Source organism: Platalea leucorodia (genome assembly GCF_965183815.1).
Source record: "Platalea leucorodia genome assembly, chromosome: 1".
Lineage (NCBI taxonomy): Eukaryota > Metazoa > Chordata > Aves > Pelecaniformes > Threskiornithidae > Platalea > Platalea leucorodia.
Genome location: NC_138823.1, coordinates 122,421,935 through 122,442,439, shown reverse-complemented (window position 1 = coordinate 122,442,439; position 20,505 = coordinate 122,421,935). Strand labels below are relative to the sequence as shown.

General features: G+C 39.1%; 1 protein-coding gene across 3 annotated transcripts in view; it reads right to left on the bottom strand.

The window, feature by feature from the left end:
* Positions 1–2,721: 2,721 nt before the first annotated feature.
* The window catches only part of ABHD5 (abhydrolase domain containing 5, lysophosphatidic acid acyltransferase), a gene marked incomplete at its 5' end in the record, with an annotated part of 30,903 nt that continues 13,119 nt past the window's right edge, over positions 2,722–20,505 (bottom strand). For 2 of the 3 annotated variants that reach the window (XM_082321340.1, XM_082321341.1), the window contains 6 exons: positions 2,722–5,812; positions 8,152–8,338; positions 8,894–9,005; positions 12,477–12,631; positions 15,640–16,012; positions 16,280–16,365. In XM_082321340.1, the coding sequence (XP_082177466.1) occupies positions 5,723–5,812; positions 8,152–8,338; positions 8,894–9,005; positions 12,477–12,631; positions 15,640–16,012; positions 16,280–16,365 (1,003 nt within the window). In that variant the 3' untranslated portion in view covers positions 2,722–5,722. Of the gene's footprint in view, positions 5,813–8,151; positions 8,339–8,893; positions 9,006–12,476; positions 12,632–15,639; positions 16,013–16,279; positions 16,366–16,522; positions 16,613–20,505 lie in introns of those variants that run through there. The other variant, XM_082321342.1, reaches the window with a different exon arrangement.

Below are 20,505 nucleotides of genomic sequence, written 5' to 3'. Positions count from 1 at the left end.
CACAGTGCTCAGGGCCTGCAAGCCTGGGAACAAGCCAGAGCCAAGGGCTGGATGGGGCTCACCACCCCACCGCTCTCGGGAATCATCATGTGCTGGTCCTTCTCCCCCACGCACGACCCCACAACCGGGGCCTTCCTTCCACCTGCACACCCTCGCTAAGCAGAGTGCTTGGAGAACGGTTATTTTCCTTAACCCTGTATTTATCGAAGCATCTACTGGGGGCACTCAGGAGGCAAAACTGGCCGCCGGCACGTGGTCAAACACAGGGGCTCAGCGTCCAGCAGGACGAGCTGAGGGAGATCAACCCCGCTCCCGGCAGGTACCGAGGAGAACACGAACCTCAGGTAAACATGAGCAATAATCCCCTTTTCAGAGGGGTGCTCTAGCTGGGGGATTTGCATCCACCGAGCTGTTTAGCCTCCGTTTTAGCTTTGAGCTCTGAGCGAATGCAAATGCCTTTAAATAAAGTCAAAGCAGAAAGGCTGCTGGATATCAGGCAAGCATTTAAGCATCACGAAGCTACAAAGGAAGTGCGAGCCTCACCTCGCTCCACAGACAGCTCCAGTCATTTACACATCAAGTAGGTGAATTTTCAGGAGTGCAGAAATAGACCTGTAAATATATGGAGATTCTGCTTTTGCAGTAGTTCATTTTCAAAGCACATCTACTTCTTGGCGTACGTTTGGGGTCACACTCCACCTCACAGCCCTCACCCTGCTTCCCCAAACAAACTGTTTCATCTTGTTAGCTTTCCTCTACAAGTGCAGCATAAAATACAAGTAAACACCTAACTTTTAGTGTTGTCAGCACTTTCATCTTGCTGCCAATTACTATCGCAAATTATGTACATATCCAAAAATGTCTAAATTTCAGTGCAGTACATTCCTGCTACTTGTGTTTCTTATTTTTAAAATACATGTGAGAAATGTTTCCCTATTTTATATTTCTACATTCTGCTGACCACGTCCAAATCTTAAGGTAGGATATTCCTGTGATCAAAACACAATGAGACAAAATGGAATATAGCCAAGGCCCTCCACTCCTCTTGTAAAAGATGGATTTGTGATCCTTAGTGACAAGTCTTGTTGTACATCTTGATTTTTCATCTTACCTCAGGCAGTCCGGTGTCCCCCCTGCCTCATGCTCATTTTTGACTGGTAAGAATACCGTTTCTCATGATTTCTTGGGCACTGCAGGAGACAGCCATTCTTTAAATGTTTCCCATGAGTACCAGTCTGAGGCAATGGTGTCCAGCTTGTGAAACAGCACTTGCATTCGGAGGACAAGCTTTAGTCAAAGGAGGGATACCAAAACTTGACAGTGCCCCACATACCGTAGGTCCCAGCTTGCCAGACAGTATTCCCTCAAGCTGGTGCAGCAGGCACCCTCCTTACCTCGGTAAGCCGTGTTATGGGAGGGCAGCCTTAGCTAGCACACGTAAAACTGAGCAGAAGGGAGCTTGGAGATGTAAACGTTAGCTTGCTGCCTAGCTCCAGCACCTAGAGAGAAAGCTATAGCTAAGACAAAGATTCAGTGTTTTAGGGAGGCAATGAGGAATTAATTATACGAGAAGATACTACAGCACTTAACTGGATTACAAATGCTGTCCACCCGGGGCTTTGTGGCCTCCTTGCAGGCGCTCCTTTGGCAGCGGGCTACCTTCTGCCCTAGCCCAGACCTTCACACCTACCCCAGGCACGTCAGCCAGGTTCTTCTTTCTGCTTGGTTGCCAGCCCTCGAGTCTCTATCCTCGAGGCATCCCTGAGCTTCCCCTCACCATTTCCCTTATCCTCACCCAGAGCTGAACCAGCTCTTGAAGCAAACGTTCACCCCCCCGCTCTTCAGCTGAATTTTGCCGTTTTCAGCTGCGCAATTTATTTCTAGCTCTTACTGTTCCTTGTGGCGTATGTCGTCATTCCAGTTACGTGCCTCTGCTCTATGCGCCGGTTCATCCATCACCTGCCTGAAAAACCTGAAACCTCCAACCATTTTCACCTGCTGCCACCATTACCAGAAAGCAGCTGCTGCACACCACCATGTCCTGATCTGAGCTCACTAGTCCCGCTAAAATGTCTCTCTCTGTCTAGTTACCTTTAGTGGCTTACCCTTTGACAAGTTTCACACGTGTTTCCTACAAAATAAATGCCCAGGTGAAGGCTTCTGGCAACTTGGGTGTGCTCCCATGCTTAAACATCGCAGGACAGGCTGACGGTGAACTGGCCAACTTGAGCCCAAAGAAACGACAGAAAGTTGGAGGAGCCCTAAGAAATTACCCACCTAAACAGCAGTTCACTAATAGCCTTAGGCTTCTGGAGGCTCACATTTTAATGAATGCTAGCAAAATAGGCAATCCTGAATATGTCTGCCTATACATTGATTCCAGGTGGTTTTATTGTATTTAATCTTGTCTTGCTCAGTAACTGTGATCTGGAAGGGCTGGGAATTTGAGGAACCGCAACGGACCACAGAGAGCATTTCAGACAGAGACTGTCACATCACTTCAGCACAAACAGTTGTAGCAACCTTAAAAAGACAAAGTTTAAAAAGAAATGCCAGCATTGGTTTAATTCGAGTGAAACCAGATGACAGCATTTCTCCTGTTTGGACCCATTTTTCCAAGCTCAACGCCTACGAATTCACATTCTCCATTTCCATTTCACAATCAGATACAAACGAGGACCTTGTTTGTGATGGTTGTGAATGTTTTATTATAGAGTCTTATCAATAAATTACTTCTCTGAAAATCAGTTTTTCAGCACTAAAATCTAATCTGGCAGGGTTCAATAAGTAACAAGATGAACTCAGCCATGCAAACAAAATATTACTAAGTTACTTTAATAAAATTTTATCACAACAACCTCGGGAAGAGGAGCGTGTCCTGGAGACTTAGACGGTTAATCTTGGATTTTATTAATATTTTGGATTCTATTAATATTTTGGATTCTTTTTGTTATGCCCTAGCCTCTGGTACAAAGCTGTCTTCATTTTGATGCTAGAACGGGATAGAACTTCGGGTGCGTTTATACCTGTGATTCTTGTCTTATTTCATAGCGCTGTAATAAAAATAGCACCATCAGTGTTCAGTGCTCGCCGCAGTACATTTAAGAAGCTCATAATTGCACTGAAGCAGAACTTCTGGAGAAACTGAGCTTACTCCTAGACAGTAATTGCTCACAAAACGTCTAGCTCCCAAGTCTTTCCAGTATGTGCCATTCATTTTCTGTTCAGCATCTCTTAGGATGTTTATTAAAGTAACTTTATGGGGTTATGTTGCACACAATAGGATATTCAAAATTCCATCTTGACCTTCACAGCAATATCTAATACTGCCTGGAAATAACCAACAAACATCATCTTTGTATATACAGTCAGCATTCTGAGCTTGCAGCTACTTGTTGACAAATGCTTACCAGTTTCAGTTAAATACAAGAAAACCTAAGAACATTGAGACATTTGAAAATAAGCATTACTGTATTTTTCATGTATTTTGGATGGTTTAGCTAATTACTTTTGATTTCCAGGGCTTAATTACACACAATTTTTACAAAAGCAACGTCGTGTCTTAACATTAATCAAACATAACATTTATTTTTTTTTTTTATTGTGCAAAACTTAATCAGTAAGTCTTATTAGTACAATAAGCTGAAAAAGCAAGGGATATTAAAAACAATATTCACATTCAGTGTACAATTTTTATCCCTACTTCCATCTTTTGATATGGAATCTAGAATTCCCATCAGTAAGTGCTATCTGAAAATACCAATGGTTTGTTTCACCTTTTGTTATTTGAAGGAGACTGAGAATATTTTTTTGCATTAGGTTTTTACAGACTATTAAAACACCTGTTTAAATTGATAAATACAAATTAGACACTGAAAAGGGTGCAAAAAACACATACTGAAGGCATCCACCTAAATGGTGGCATGACTGATAATTTATAGCTTATATTCAAAAATATAATTGATACACTGATTTTCCATTTTGAACACAAGATTTTAGCAAATAACCCAAAATTCTGTTTAAAAATTCTAGCATCTGCTAATTGATAGTTAATTAAACTCTTCAGCTTGTTAATATCTAACAAGCTAAAGATTAAGTGCTACCAGTCAAGACAGTCACAAAGACTGTTTGATGTTCACATAGCACCATATAGATAAATATCTCCTTCAGAAAGAGAGAGATTATGTTCGGCTGGGAACATAATCAGAGTATTTACTGAATATTTTATAGGTATCCTTGCCTTCCACATCATAAATATGTGCAACAGTTCCTTAATTTGAGAAAAAAATGCACAGAATTCCTCTCAAGTTTTAACATGGTGCTATCATGAATTCAAATTCTCTACATATAAAAGTATGTAGAACTCTTCAGTAGTCAATTTAATATTCAAAAACAGATCAACAGTTTTATGTAAACTTGTTAAAAAACAAACCACCACGTAATTTGGCTTTAAAGTGACAAAGTATTTTGCTTAATATAACTTACTAAGCATGTGAAGAACTAACGTCAAACTACAATTTCAAAGAGATGCAGAGACTGGATTCTCTCCGATACTGAAATACTCAATTAAAATATATAACTATATAAAGAATCTCCAAGAAATAGAATTCTAATTTATTACAGTGGTATTGTTCATTCCAGTAATACTCCTACCTATAAGGAGGCTGCGTGTTAACTAAAATACACTAACCCACTGTAGTTCCCAATTAGAGAACATCAATAGTCTCCCTCTGCCTCTCCTCCACCCTGAATCTACTAAAAAGCGGACTAGGTTTTCTACCTAAAGAAAAAGGGAATTATGCTCACTATCCAGATGGCCATTCCCTAGCCCTGATCAAAATCTTGTCAGCTTAGCTACAATTGTTAAGTTTAGGCTAGTAACAAATCTTGCAGTGAAGTGTTAAAAATAGATGGAGTAACTAACAAGCCATCTTCTGTATTTTAAATCACTGAAATCTACATATCAAAATATTTATGGAAGCATGAGTGCTGGTGACATCATCGACTCTTATAAACCGAGCCTTCCGTAAAAGTTGCACAGATGGAGAAAGATGCCTTGAGATAAATGGAAATAAAATCCAACAGAAGAAAGACTACCTAATATTGAGCCCTAATTCCTTACAAACTAACACACATATATCTGTGACAGACACTGCTCGTTATTTTGACCCTGTCTCCCTCCCAAAATCAGCTTCATAAGCTGTTATTAGTCCAGTTAAAAAAAAAAATACACCCTCTTAAATATTGTATATGGCGTTCTGAATTCCAAAAATAAATTTATAGTCAATTTCATATTCTTGCTATGAAACATAAATTAAAAAATATGAACGTTTATAAAGAAACCAAATTGCATTTTATACATTGTATCTATATCAATACAGTTCTCTGTGTTAGGGGAGAATTCAGCATCTTTAGAAGTTCAACATGTGCAAAATTCAATTACATTTTGAAGAAAATTCCAGTTTAAAAAGTTATATGTAATTTCATATGTAACAGGCCAATAATCTAAAGACCAATCTCAAACAAAGCTGTACAAAGTTTGCTTCAAATCTCCCTATACCCCCCAAAAAGGCACTAAGTGGCTTAAGTGTGCAAATGGCTTCTTAGAAGAAACGGTGTGCAAACAGAGCCTGTTCCATTAGCTCCGCATTCCTTAGTGATTTCCTAGAGTATTGCTATTAAATGCTATCTACGGTATGACTTTCTAAAGAACAGAAGACAGTCAGTCCACAGAATCACAGATATCTTTCACTTTCTGATTGAAGTCTTCAGGTTGATCAGCATACACATAATGACCTGCACCAAGGATAGCCTAGAGGATAAAGGTGAAGAAACAGGTCAAAATCACAAGGATGTAATAAACAAATAAATAAATACTGGGATACGTGAAGAACCTGACTTTGACACATTATTCCTTGAAAAGACAAATTTCAAAACTGGAACTGGTCTCCTGCACCCAGCCCGTGCTAATGCAGTTAGCACAACTGCTGCGAGGAGGTGGGATCATACAGCCTAAGGAGGACTGGAAACATAAGGGAAAATGAAAGCTTGCGTCACCTCTTGAAGGAACTTTGCTACACAGGAAAAGAGAGTGAAACTACTGCTTATTCAACTGCACACCTTGTTGAAAAAAACCACCATTCAAGTGGACACAAGTCACTGCCAAACAAAATTAGGAGAACGTGCTTTACGTATCAAACTTCTGATTCATCTTCACCCCCCTCATTCTCCACTCAGATAGCTCTGCCAGGCTGCTCTGTGTTAAGTTTGTCTGTAAATGTTTGAGTGTCAATGTTTAGGTCTGTAAGTGCGTTAGAGAGAGCCTCAAATCATTTGTATTCTCTCATCACAAAAATGATATGGAAAGGTGCTAGGATAAATGATGAACTCGGAAGCTTAAATTGCTGGGGATTTTCTAGACTTGTGGAAGCAGATTTCAACCCTCCGAATTAACGACTACTGTGTCAAACAGGGACAAGTAAAATCCAGGTAATGCAATGTATGGGGGGAAAACCCCACATTTGTGACCTGGATTATTTCACAGCAACTATGTAACAAAATTAAGGGCTTAAGTAACCACACACTGGGTGGTTACCCTATTTCTCTGATTTCTCATTCTCTGCCAAAACTGGTACAAAGCAAGTCATCATCATAGCGTACAGCAAAGGTACTTGACCTATTTTCTTTCCATTTTATAGCCAGTCCAAGATTAATTCATATTTAAATCTATTTTTCCCCTCCCTCCATTAAAACACTCCCTCTTAAGTATCTAATTGAAGCCCATAAAAGTATAGCTATGTTGTTGTGTTAAAAACACACAAACTATCAATTAGAAATAAACCCACATAATAAAACCCCAGAACCTCTGTGCGTTTTACCAAGGATGGCACTGCCAGTCCATGTCTCAGCCTCATGAGAACCCTTTCCCTCCTATGGTTTTTTTCAACCTCCCTATAATTTCTACCACTCCAATTTACCTTTTAGAATCTGTATTTGGCTTGACAAAATTTTAGCCTGGAATACAATACAGTTTTCCACAGTCTCTTCTAAAAGCCATTGACCAGACTGGAAACATCTGCCTGAATGGTATACGCTTATCCTAGCAATCTATTGTACGCTTCTTAACAGTGACTTTTTGTTACAACTTTCTCTCTGGTTAAGCAGTTAAGTGACACTTTCAGTCTGGATGTCAACATTTATGAAACTTATTTGTGCTCTTTAACACATGTAAACAGTTCAATAATAATGTCTTTTCTCTGAGTTCCAGCTCTGATGTCAGTTATATCGAGATTATAAAATTTTATCTGAATGACTTGTTGTAGTATACTATCGACATCACGTATTGTACGCTTCCATCCAGATAGATCTAGACATCAATAAGAAGACAGCTGGTGTATTCAAACATTTTATCACCTCATAGCATTGTAACATATATGTATATTCAATTATCACGGCTGACTGATGTGACAATGTGTGAAGAATACTTTTAAATTCATTTGTTTTTATAGAAATCGACAAAAAAATGCAGCGTGCACATTCGCATCAAGTTGCAAGTACACGCATTTTAAACGAATGCTGTACCTCTAAACAAGAATGCATTAGCTAGGAAGACAACACTAAGTATTTTTTAACGACTTAAAGAAAGAGGCTTACAAGAACCTAAGCACCAGGTACGAAACACTCTCTTGGAAACAAAGAGAAACACTCAGAGAAACAAAAACATTATACAGGCAGATTGGAACAGTTTATGAGAGCCTCCTCCTCCTATGTCATACGTATATGCAGATATTAGGACTGCTGTGGTTTAAAACACAGACAAAACCCCAGATACTTACCAGTGCCCACAAAAAATACTTGTATTAGCACATTGTAGAGCAAAATATTTTGTAGGAGCAGAAGAATGACCTTGCTCAAAGATCGAATTCAGCTTCTAGTGCTACAGTAAATTTCCTTCTTACTCTGGGAACTCAATATCTTTTGCCTAGGTTTTCTCTGATCTAACACTTGTTTTCTCTCTCTCTTTTACAGAAATCAGAAGTTATTACCCCAGGCTTTAAATCAAAGGGCCAGGATTTCCACAGTTGATATAAAAAACATAGATATGATTTAAACAAATCCACAGAATAAAAACTTCTTTAAAAGTCAACTTACTATTGTCTTCACATATGAGTTTGGTCTCAGAGACTGGATAGTGCTGCCAGAATTGCCATCTATACATGAACGTGCTCCATAGACCACAGTGATAGGAATGTCTCCATCCATTTGTGGAATCCGTTGCAGCATCGGCCTTTTTGCCCATCCGTAAGGAATAGTCATGTTCTTGAAAGCTGTTTCACCACTTCAAGTCATTTAAAAGGGTAAAAACAATTAAATTTCCATTGGATCTGCCTTTTCTCTAAATTAGAGTATCTGTGCCTTTTGATAACACAGAGTGCAATAGCATATGAGGCTGGATTTCTTACTATTAAGAAATTCAGGGTTTGCATGTAATTTTCAACAGAAAGAGCCTATGTTTTTACAGTACCGAGTGATAACACTTAAAAGAATGAAATGTCTTATTTTTAAAGTTTTTTTTAAGAAATTCTTTGCAAATTAAACCATTGTAACAATTTTTTTTATTAATAATTAGTGCCCAAACTCTCTCAGAATTAACACACAGGTCATTTAGAAGAAACATAGAATTAGGATAGCTTTTACATTTATCAGTTTCTGGAATTCAGAAAAAGTGCAATGCTGTTTTTTTCTTCAATTAATATACAATAAATGTTACAATTTCAAAAAAAAAAAAAAAAAAAAAGCATGCACACTCTTGCCATAGCCATTGGAGGGAGTAGCAGGCACTCAGTAAATGAAAGATAGACTTCAAAACATACACTCGAAAACTCATACTCACCTGGGTGACTGTACATTGCAGTGATAGATATATTCAGCCACAGTGTTATCATCAAACATTGATGAGTATTTTCGCTTGAAATCTGGTCTTAAACGCTGAACAAGGCTTAATCCTGTTAAAACAGAAAACACTATTAGAGGAGGAATTAGTATAGACAACTTCATCAGATTGCCTAACGCTTTTCATTACAACCCTCCAAACATGTTCCCTTGAAACTCGTGGCTAAGCCTGATGACTTCTAAACCAATGTTTTGTTTCACCACTTCCATGTCTTAGGAAAACCTGATGGCATTACACCAAGTAGGAATGGAACACAAATATTCTAAAGGATTTTGTGCTGCACCAGAAGAGGGGCATTCAATCCCTGCTGAATACATACGGGGAATGTTCGAGAAAGGCCACTGCAGGAATAGAAGAAACATGCAAAGGGGACCAGAAAAAGGGCTAAGCAGAGTATCTTTTCGCCACCCGTTCAGTGTCACATGATACCAACACTCTCTTTCTCCTTGCTCTGGCAGCACTGGGTGGGGGCCAAAAGCATCCCGCCTTTCAGAACCAGAAGGCACTGTTGAAAAAGCTGGGCTGTTTTTCTTCCTTAGAGAAGTCTGTGCTCTCCTTTTACAGAACAGTCTTCTTCTGAAGCTAGTTCATCTAACTAGTGTTTAGGTGAAAGAACAGAAGTCTCTGCTGAAAAACAGGTGCAGAAATCTTGACGTGAGTATGACACAAGAACTGGTATAAATGAAGAGATTTAACCTAGGAAAGCTATTGTTCCCATGCTCTCTCAACAGCCAAAGTAGAGAAGTGGGTCCCTTCAGGGGCCAGTTCAGGCTTTCTGAAGTTAAGCTCCTATTCTGAATCACTTCTTTAAGGAAGAAGCCTCTTCTAGTTGACCAGACGGATCTTTGGGACAAGAGCCTCACCAAAGGCTAATCTTAGTCTAAGAATATTATTCATGCCTGAAGAGAGAGGCTCGCAGTTTACCACTTGGGTTTATCAACTGAAAATACTGTTGTTAATCTGTGCAATTATGATGATGTCATTTCTTCCCACCTGACCCTGGCCAAAGGCCTGGTACTATTTATGTAGACTTTGTCACAGTGATGTATGCTTTTGTAACCTTGAGATTAGAGTATTGCAACATGCCCTTATGTATGCTTTAAATCAATTTAGAAAACCAATACTGTGCAAGAGAAAATAATTCCCCTATGAAACAGCGATTTAAGTCCTGAAGCAATGAAGATTTTGCAAACATTCTGCCATTTGCTCTGCTGCTTGTATTTTCTCTATAGAGAGTTCAGTTGCTGGGCTTCTGTCTTTTTCTGTCTGTCTCTTCGGGGTTTTTTTGAACACAATGATACAGCTGGCTTGGAATAAGAGTATCTGGAAGAAAGAGACTAATTCTGTGTCTTCCCCTGCTATCAGCACAGAGGCCACAGCATCCCCATTTCCAATAACTAGGGGACAGAAAGTTACCAAATTCTAGAATTCACTTTCTGTTTTGATAAAAAGTGTTTTGTCTGTGAGTCCAATCGCAAAACTGTTCTTCCCTGGAAATTTACAGGGGAGAATGAAACACGGAGCCAAGGCACCTTGGAACAAATTTTGGAAAGAAATCACACTGGTTCATTCTCGTAATGTTTACTGAAGACACCCTCAATTGTGTGACTGATGTTTTCCATAGTGTCTATGGGAATGCTAAAAGAAATACTAAGATTGAAGACTGAGTTCCACAAACAGGGTGTGGTCACAGTGGCATTACTGTTGTCCTGAGGAATTTTTACGCATTCAGTTCTAGGAATGGAATTCACAAATCCAATCTAAGCACCGAAACTCCTATACTGTGAGCCTCCTGGGTGACTGTTCCAGTTAAGTGAAGGAAAACATATAAATCAACTACCTGGAAACCACTCAAAAAGATCTCTCTGGATTCTGTCTCTCTCCCAGGTTTAAGTATCTGCCTGCAGGTCTAATTAAATATCCATGTGATACCATCATGATATCCCAAAGAACCTGGCACACATTTAAGTGCCTAACTCATACCTTTGAACAAGAGCAATTAGCTTTATAGTGAGGACCAGACAGCTACGTCTGCCCAGCAGCTTAAGCACATGTGCATGTAGAAGGAAACCTGGGTTTGGTTCAGTGCCTTCACCAGGTTGGGTTTGATGCACAGTGTTTAAACTTACCCTTCTCTAAGAACTATGCTTCACCTGTCAAGAATTGCTCATTAAGGTGATGATGGAAAACTTTTTTTAACATGTGGAGTGAGAAATGGATGAAAAATTTTGAAAAGCACTGCCCTCCACAGCAACCTATAAGCGAGACTAGGTTGGGGAAACCTTGCCAAGACAGGGTCTGTTTCTGCAGCATGGTTTTGACTGCGCTTACTGGCTAAGGGAGACAACTTCAGCTTTGAACGCTTCCACATGGATTGATTTATGCATGCATTTCTTATTGGATACAAGGCATGAAATCAGTGCTTATCACTCAACGTGCTTCAGGCTGTTTTGTTAACCGAATCAGCATTTTACTTAAAAAAACAAAACAAAACAAAAAACTGTTTGTACAAAACATGTTGCTTGTCTGAAAAGCTAATTTTGTCACACTCCTGAAAACAATCAAATAGATCAGCATATTAAAATATATACTCTATAGAAAGAGATTTAGGAAACAGATGTGGTTTAAATGTAAACAAAGCCTAGAAATGCCACTAGTTTTTCTTCAGACTGAATACTAAAAATGATGAAGAGGTAAATTAATTGTAACTTGTGAGGGGCCTGAAGGATATCTTCTTCCAAGCCTCTCCACCAGATACTCCTGTAGTAGAGAGAGTAATAGACACATAACCTCTTTCCCCTCTAGAAGGCATACATAGGATGAGTTTAACACTTGATCATACCCTTCTCCCCCCTCCCCACATAAACTAAAATGGTAGTATTTTTGGTCATCCCTAACTAGTCTTAGTATTAGGGTATATAAAGTTCATCTAACATCTTATCAGTGCTGTTGAAGAAACGTAGAAATATGAAGGACAGTCTGCCACTGTAATGCACGACACCAGCGAGACCCACAAAATTTGCTAGAGTAATAAGAAAATGGCTACTGGAAAGAACCCAGTGTCAATTTAACTTCTCTAAACTCAGGCCACAGACAAATGAGTTTATGGGAGACTGCCTTCTAATAGTAACCAAATTTGGAAATCCTGTTTGTCCATCAAACTGCAGTTGCAAGGGAAACTAAATGGACTGTGACCGGAGGCAACCAGAAAAAAAACCTTTTCACATTCATGCCTGATTGTCAGGCTTCCCCAACAGATGTCCACATGCTCTGACTCACTATAACTGTAGCCTAGAATAATATAATAGCTTTCTATAAACTATCATGCTAGTATTTCTAATAGAAAGAGCTTGCCCTCCTGTCCCAAAGAGTTCATCTTTCCTCACCCTCTCCCACTTTCTCCTCCAACTCTTTTCTCTGTGGGTGATATGGGCTTGCAACAAAGCTTATCTTAATGTGCTATCTGCCCCATGTTTATGTTTAACAGAAACAGAAATGGTATTTAAGAGTAGCTAAAACTCACCAAAGGGTCCTGCTATCCTTAGCCCAGCTAATGGATTAAATGGACTCAATATAGCTCCTAGTGCTTTGATCCAGATTGGAATTGGTCTTTCGTGTTCAGCATTGTCAGGCCTCTCTGGAAAACCCCATGGCTCCACTAAGATAAGATGTTTGACCCTGTTGGCAAAAAAGGTTCAGAGGTTTAGAGTACATTAATTTTTCTTTGACCGAGTATGACAGAAACGTACTATCTGTGGACTATGCAGCCTGTTTTAATCACTTCTATCATAGTGGCTTATTACCTAGTTTCTGATTCATCGATGGTTTTGCTTTCGATTGCTAATTATAGAGAGACTGAATTGCAACTAATCACGTGTATGAACACCAGAAACTTGGATGCTCATGTCACAAAGAGAAACTCAATATTCAATAGATACCCACTGTCATACACATTTGAGAAAAAGGCCAGTCTTGTTTCTCTTTTTAAAAATAGCCTAATCTATATGCTCAGTCAATACTATTTGCAGGAACAGTTTAATTTGAGAGAAAAGAAGATAATCGCATCTGTTTCATTTAAGTAAACTTGCTAAAAGTCTTTCTTCTTCAAGCCATCTAAGATCTCTGTTCTAAGAAGACACGCAATTTATCTGAAAAATCATCTTATCGAAGTAAAATTTGAACTGAGAGAGGCAGAGCAAAATTAGCAGATGTTTTCTAAATTTATTGACTTTAGGTCATGAAAGAAACGTCAGAGAGACAATTTATAAAATTATTACTCAAAGGAATCTCAGTACAGAGAGCATAGTAGGAGTCTCCAGCACATGCCGCTATCCATCCCTTCATGCTGCGAGTCCCCCTCAAGCAAAAAATCTATTTCATCTTGGTAGATTGGAATCGTCCATTTCTGTTTAATCCCATAATAACACCTACTCTAACTGCCCTAGATGCTGCCGATTTCTGAAAAAGTGACTTTTAACTATATTTTTGCATTTTTAAGGTGATTTTCCATGCAAGCTTCATCATCTTTACTGTCTTCTTCATGACTTCCTTCTCTTTCAAAGCCATGAGATTAGATATTTAATACAGGAAAGCTCTTAGTGCCTAAAACATGGTCAGAAGTGACTCCAAAGGCTATTTCTGGACTATAATCAGTCGGGAAACCAAAAATCTGTGCTTGAAATGAGGGGCTGAAAAGGATTTACCTCACGAAGATGTTTCTCGGCTGTCAGCTCAGCCACGAACATATTTGCACACAGCAGCAAACACCAACGATAAGAGAGGACAGGGTAGAATTTAACTATACAAACCAGGCAGGGGAGAGTAGAGGCTAAGGAGTGCAAGCAATAAGGAGCTGTTCAGGACAGCCACACGTTCTGTGCACAAACTACGGCATTAAACATAACACAGCAAACACACAGTTAAAAATAGAGTAAGCTTTTTTTCATGTTTCCTTTCTTAATACTTTTCTTCCTATTTGGCATTTCTCCTTTTGGTCATCAAGCCTAAAACATAACCCAGGATAACAGGAAGTTGACCGGGAGAATAATTCCAAAAGTAGTAGTCCAGAAGTTGCAGTATTTGAAAATCATGACCCACTACCACCCGGGAATATTCTAAAAATGGGAATCTTTTTGGATTAGTAACCTCAGATGTCCCACGAACAACTATGGTACAATGTAGTAAATTAACGGATCATCTAAGCTTCAAGAAGCAGATCTACTTTCCTAACAATATGTATCCAGAATCCCTTAAGCCTCTAATGCATTGTTAGATAACCTGGCTGAAAGCTGTGCTATATTTATCACTTGATTCAATGCTGTCTTAAGATCCTACCAGTCAATTTGCTAATTTGATGGCGTTAGTTTAATTTCAGAGAAACATTAGTAACGTGAGAGCACAAACTGACACACCCTCAAATTAATTAACCCCAGCTTAAGCACAGGGAGGCACGAAAACAAAGAGTCACTTTCAATTAAGTCAGTACCGGGCAGAAACAATATCCCATCCCACAGGGACAGGATAGTGCCATTTATAGATACTTCAGAAAAAGGGGTAAGGAACTTCTAAGTGATCCCTCTAAGAAACTAACTACAGTTAGCTAAAAGTTCCTTTATGCCCAAAACGATAACGGGTTTACATCCCTAGAGCAGAGGATTGCATTTCTTCATTGCAGTTCTGGATTTAGAAAAACACCTACTTTCACACATCATTTCCAGCAGCATGTGCCAGCTGTCAGCCACTTGGAAAGACAGAGGCAAAGTGTTTTAGGAAAAAAAGATGTATGGATTTATTTAAAAATCTCCAAATGAGAAACAGAGAAATGTATAGGGTATAAATTGATGTGAATATAAAAGAATAAGATATGATTTGTATGCTATAGAATCTGCCATATGATGCGGAAAGCTAAACTGATATTCAGTTTTTCACAGGAGTCTACTATGTGTATCTAAACAAAGCAATGTCTTTTTTTGATACAGAATGACCTCAGTTCATGGAATCCTAGCTCGCCAGGGGCTATATAACCAGACTATATCAAAAAAAAGAGACAAATTATTAGTTTAAGGGAAAAAACATGGATTAGCTGTTGGCCACAATGTGGTGCAGAAAATGCTGATGAAATACAATTACAGGCCTGCTGCAGCTGGGTTGTTTTGCTAAGAAGAAATATGAAGTGGCATAGAGACAATTTAAATCAGTCAGTCACTAAAATCATTTTTACATCATCATGCTGGCACCATGCTGACTGCTAGCATATAGGCATAAATTACCTAGGGGAATTACATTCAGAAGTTTCAATATTATCCATAATAATGGGAAGTTTGGCAGGAACAGGCCTATTTTCCCTTCACAAACCTATGTTTGATCAGAGATGTCAGAAAACGTTCACTCATAAATGTGATCTTTGCTATTTTGCCTTATAACATGGCAAGTGGGTACTGAACGAAAACAAAGAGGTACAGAAAAGTATACAGAAAAGCATGTTTACCATATCTACTTATTTCTATTCACCTGGAAACAAACCATACAATTAATACTTCGGGCTTAAAATTCAACATCAAGTTTCTTTAAATCAACAGTCATTTATTTAAAGATAATCCATAAAGAGCCTGATGAAATAAAATCTGTGTTAAAATCACTAGTCAAATACAGAAAAGGAATTCCTTCTTTCCTTTATTTTCACATACCTTGATGGGTATTTCAGTGAGTAAGCAGCAGCCAGGAATCCACCTAGGTTGTGTCCAAGTAAAATCATTTTTTCTAGCCCCACCTCCTTTCTCCATTCTTCTATGGATTCCACAAACTGATTTTCCGCTTCCTGAGCATCAGTGTCAAAGTGTGGTCTACTGCTACGTCCAAATCCCAAAAGGTCGAGAGCATGAACGGTCCTGTTCTCACAGAGATCTTCAAAATTGAGAGCCCACATTCCAACACCTCCTCCAAACCCATGCAGGAGAACAAGTGGAGTTTTACGCGAAAGGTCCGGAGAGAATGTCAGTGTCCATATTTTATTTCCATTAGATATATACACGTAGCGTTTACTGTATGTGCTTGCAATACCTGAAAAAAGAGTAGGAAAAAATGATGTTGCTAGACATGCCTGATAAAATATGAAGTACATTCTATGGAACCCACTGAGCTCCCTTTCAAAGGAGAGAGCCTACAATCAAATATCTAAATAAGGGAACAATGAAAATCTATTTCTAAACCTGTTCATTTCATCACAGCCTAAAAGCCATATTTAAAAACTTATTTCACTATATTTAATGTAAATTTATAGAAAACCTAGCTATATCTATAAATCTTATTTAAAAACTGAAGACTTACATTTTAGCATTTTGTCCTCAGCCTCTTTAAGGTGTAGCAGTGATGTGGGACACCAGGCAGGAAGCCAGCTGAATAACCATCCTAACCTACAACAGCAATACAGAATAAAAACTTCTTGAGCAAGATGGTAATTTTTTGCACCATTTGATGCTTTGAAGACATTTCTTCTGCTGCTCTTCATAAAAGAACCCATGTAAATTACAGGCCACGCAGGACAGGAGTGTGCAGTGGGAGGGAATTCACCTTCTCCTGACTTTTATAAAGTGGTGTCATGATCAGGGGCGTTCTTCAAACGGCTCGCTGTTTCTCCACTGCGTGTTCCTTATCAGAGTGTACTGATCTGTCTCCGTCAGAGCAGGCTGCTTCTGAGAACCTGGAGACATCAGCCCTCACGCCGACCCGACAAGCCTGGCAGGATCTATCACTGGGGTTTCCAGCCGCCTCTCAAGTACTCTTGGAAGTCTGCCTGCACACACACATTACCGTGCATGAACCTACTATTTACAAAAGAGCAATAAATCGTGTGCTTGCCAGCCTAACCTGAACTGATTCATACACTAGATAAATTTAAAAAGTGAAAAATAAGCAGGTTTGTACCAGCAAAGCAAAAACCTAGGGCCTTCATTATCAACTCAGGAAGAAAGTCCCAGAGGAAAACAAAACAGCAATTTCAATTTCCCCAACAGAAGCTGCTTTTCCAGCTGTCAGTTACTATCTTGGTAGTACTAGCTTGACCATGAGAGCAGGGGGAATGACTCAGCTAGCAGCATTGCCTCACTGACAGTGCTTCAAAGGACGCGGCAATTGGGTACGGCTCTTCCTGAGTACTAATTTATCCCTTGTTTTCAAGATGGAATCCTCTTTTTTCCCCTCTCTCACCTCTTTTTGAAGTGGCTCAGACTATCAGTGCAAAGGCTGCTACTGTAGGACCCCAGACCCTTCCACATAGGGAACAGGATAAGGTCACCAAATTCACAATTAACTAACTTTCTTTAGCACTTTTTTCCTACACTGAACTGCTTTCCAGACAGTTATAGTATTTTTCAGGACTGAACGCTGCGATTATCAGTGGTACAACAACTAATGTTAAAAGACTATAAGGTTACTAATGTCCAATTTTTCAGAATGTACACAACACATCGATAACAAATCACAGATCTGGCGCCCCAAGTTCTTTATCCAAAGGACCTTCTCTCCACCTTTTCAGGGGGCTGAGCTACTCCAGCGGCATAGCTACTTAAGTTTATGATACAACATGGAAGGTTTTCTGGGGATGCACAATGCAATCACAAGCAGCACTGTTCAGATTCATAGAAACATACTAGGGGATATCAAGAAAAAAAAAAACCAAAACCATACTGGATCAAAAAGGATTAATCATCCAATCACCCCTGCCCACTGTTATTAAGTATTATTTACTCCTCTGAGAAACACACTGATGTCTGGTTGTTCTGTAAATAACCTTCCTAAACCACCAGACCGTGGGAATCGTTACAATGGTGTACTGAGGGACTGGGAAGGGACGGTTGTGTGTCCTTCCATGCCATGTCCTCATGCAATCTAAGAAATGAAGGAGGAACTCAGCATCTTACAGGAATGAGCATCCAAGTGTTTTGCTTCCACATTAATCTACGCATTTATTTAAAAGTAAGATTTTTAGGAGGTTAAAGCTGGCATCAGCCAAAAGCAATTTCAGCAGGAAAGAACTGTGAAATCTGAGTTTAACAATATCGCTAATTGTGTCCAGTGTTATGAATTACTCTGGTAAATTATTAAACAATAGCTATGTCACCACCTTTCTAAGCCAAACTTTCTGCTAGTTACATGCTCAACCAGGCATTTTCATTCAGAAGCACAAAATCCAGTCACTATTTCCCCCAAGCCAAAACTATATGAAATGTTTCTTCTTGGCAAAACCACTGATTTAGCAAAGAAACTTCTTTAAAGTTTTGTGTTGTTGGGTTTTTTTGTTTGTTTGTTTGTTTTTACCAGAAATTTATAGCTGCAACATGTCAACATGAAGACAGTGCAGAGATATGACCACATGAAATAAAAATGAAAACTACAGTTCACAGTCCCAGGATTTTATTTCCCAGTCTTAGGGAAACACCTGGATACTAAGGAAAAATATTTAGAAAATTGTATCCAAATGGGAAAGTTTTAACTAACAAAAGAAAGAGTGAGCATCTATGTTATCAGCACTGTTTATAAATACTGAGATTTTCATTCAGAAGAGACATCACATACACGTATAGCTTGACAAATACAATCAGTAAGCTGAAATGCTTAAAATAAAAATTATGTTTGCAATTCAGTTGTTCTGTACTTGCTGAACTAAAAGAGCAAGAGAAGAAGGCTTTCTGTCAAAAAAGTGATCACTTTCTAGAACAGCTATTTTAGAAAGAAAATATTTAGTTACCTATATTCAAGATTTAATCCTTTGGTTCCCCCCCTTCCAAAAATGATTTACCACATGTGGAGAAAAATCAACTATTAAATCTATTTGAATCATTTCTCTGATAGCTTTGGAAGACCAGAGTGTGGCTGTATCATTTCTTTTGTACATCTGTGCTAAATGTGTCTTCTGAATGCACACAAGAATATCAATTGCTTACATGGCCTATCATTTTTATTTCTGATATAAAGTTAAAAGAGCTATGTAATGTCAAAAAAGCAGCAACGGGCCTTTCAAGACAGTGTGCTCACCAGCAATGGAGATAAGATATGAAAGAAAACTAAAGACTTCAGCAGTAGTTTTGCATTGTAAGTGAGCTACCCACTGCCAGAAGAGGCAGACCTCACTCTGCTCTCATCACCTACCGCTTCCCAGACACTCTGTTTCCATTCTTCTTTTTACAAACAGAAAACTCAGCAGCGGAATCTTGTATTTTGAGGAGTGAAGAAATCCACTGGGCTTAGCTGCTTGCCGTATCAAAAACTGTGAAATAAATCTAGCAACCGACAGCCCAAATTTCTATGATTTTTATACTCATTGTACGTATGGGCGTTACACGTCAAATTACCAAGGCACGTAACTAGTGGAATTTAACTTGTAGATATTCGTTTGTGGCCATGCAATAACATAAAACAGCGTGCATATCCATACTAAAATAAGCAATAATCAGTAGGGCGGACGATGCCATAGGATGCTTCCTTGCATCTCCTATTTGGGGTCAGTTACACTTTTCACAGCCACCTGAAAAAGCATGGAGTGCCAGAGGCTGGAAAAATCAGAGGCCAGCAGGCGGGGGGCTGCTGACCTGCCAGGCCTTCAGAGAAGTCACCCTCTCTGCCAACACACCTCGGCACTTCTTCTAACACGCCTGGGGCAGGAGACCAGAAGGTAAGGAAAAGCCCCAGAGACACCCACAGAATGGCCTTAGATATGGAGAAAGTCAGGGTGATTAGCGTGAGGCTAGAAGATTAGTGAGACCGTCAGCAGCCTATGCTGACGACCAAATACAGCAATAAATAATGAAAACAAAAGGGACGCAGGCACAGACATCTGACAATGTGGAGCTGCAACCGCTGTGCGCAGGGGCCAAGCCGCCAGCCAGGACCTAACACATTGGCTGGTTAGAGCAAATGTCCCATTTTCCTGGGTCCAAGCATAAGAAAGGCTAAAAATAAATTAAAAAAAAAAATAATTAAAAAATAATTATTTAAAAATAAATAATGATTACTATATTTAGACCTCTAAGGAGTAAAGAATAATTGCATAGTGTGTAAAATGTAACTAAGGATAATACTTATTTTCCTTAGCTGCTTGAATGTTAACTTGAATCAAGAACTTGCTGTCACAGCACAGCTTAAATTGTGCGAGGGTAACCTTCAAAAGAACTGAGGATCAAGTTGAGGCAGAGACATAGTGAACCTGACCCACCCATCCACCTCCACTAATCAGGTCAAACTGGGTGAAGAATGTGGCGAATAGGTAACTCAGATACTACCATTCTGTCAGCTAGATCAATCCTATTTAGCTTGGTGAGAATTGACTACGCGTAAGACAACTGATGGATCTGTAGCCAGTTACGAATTCGACATACTCCACAAAAAGCTCATGAAAGCTTAAATAATACTGAAGAATTGAAAACATCTATTGTAACACTGAGGCATGCACTCAAACAGCCAAATAGTCTGTCTGATTTCTGGCTTGTAGCGTGGATTTTAAAAATGAAGCTCTACCATAAAGATGTTCAACGAATGTTGAGCAGAAGTTTCTTATA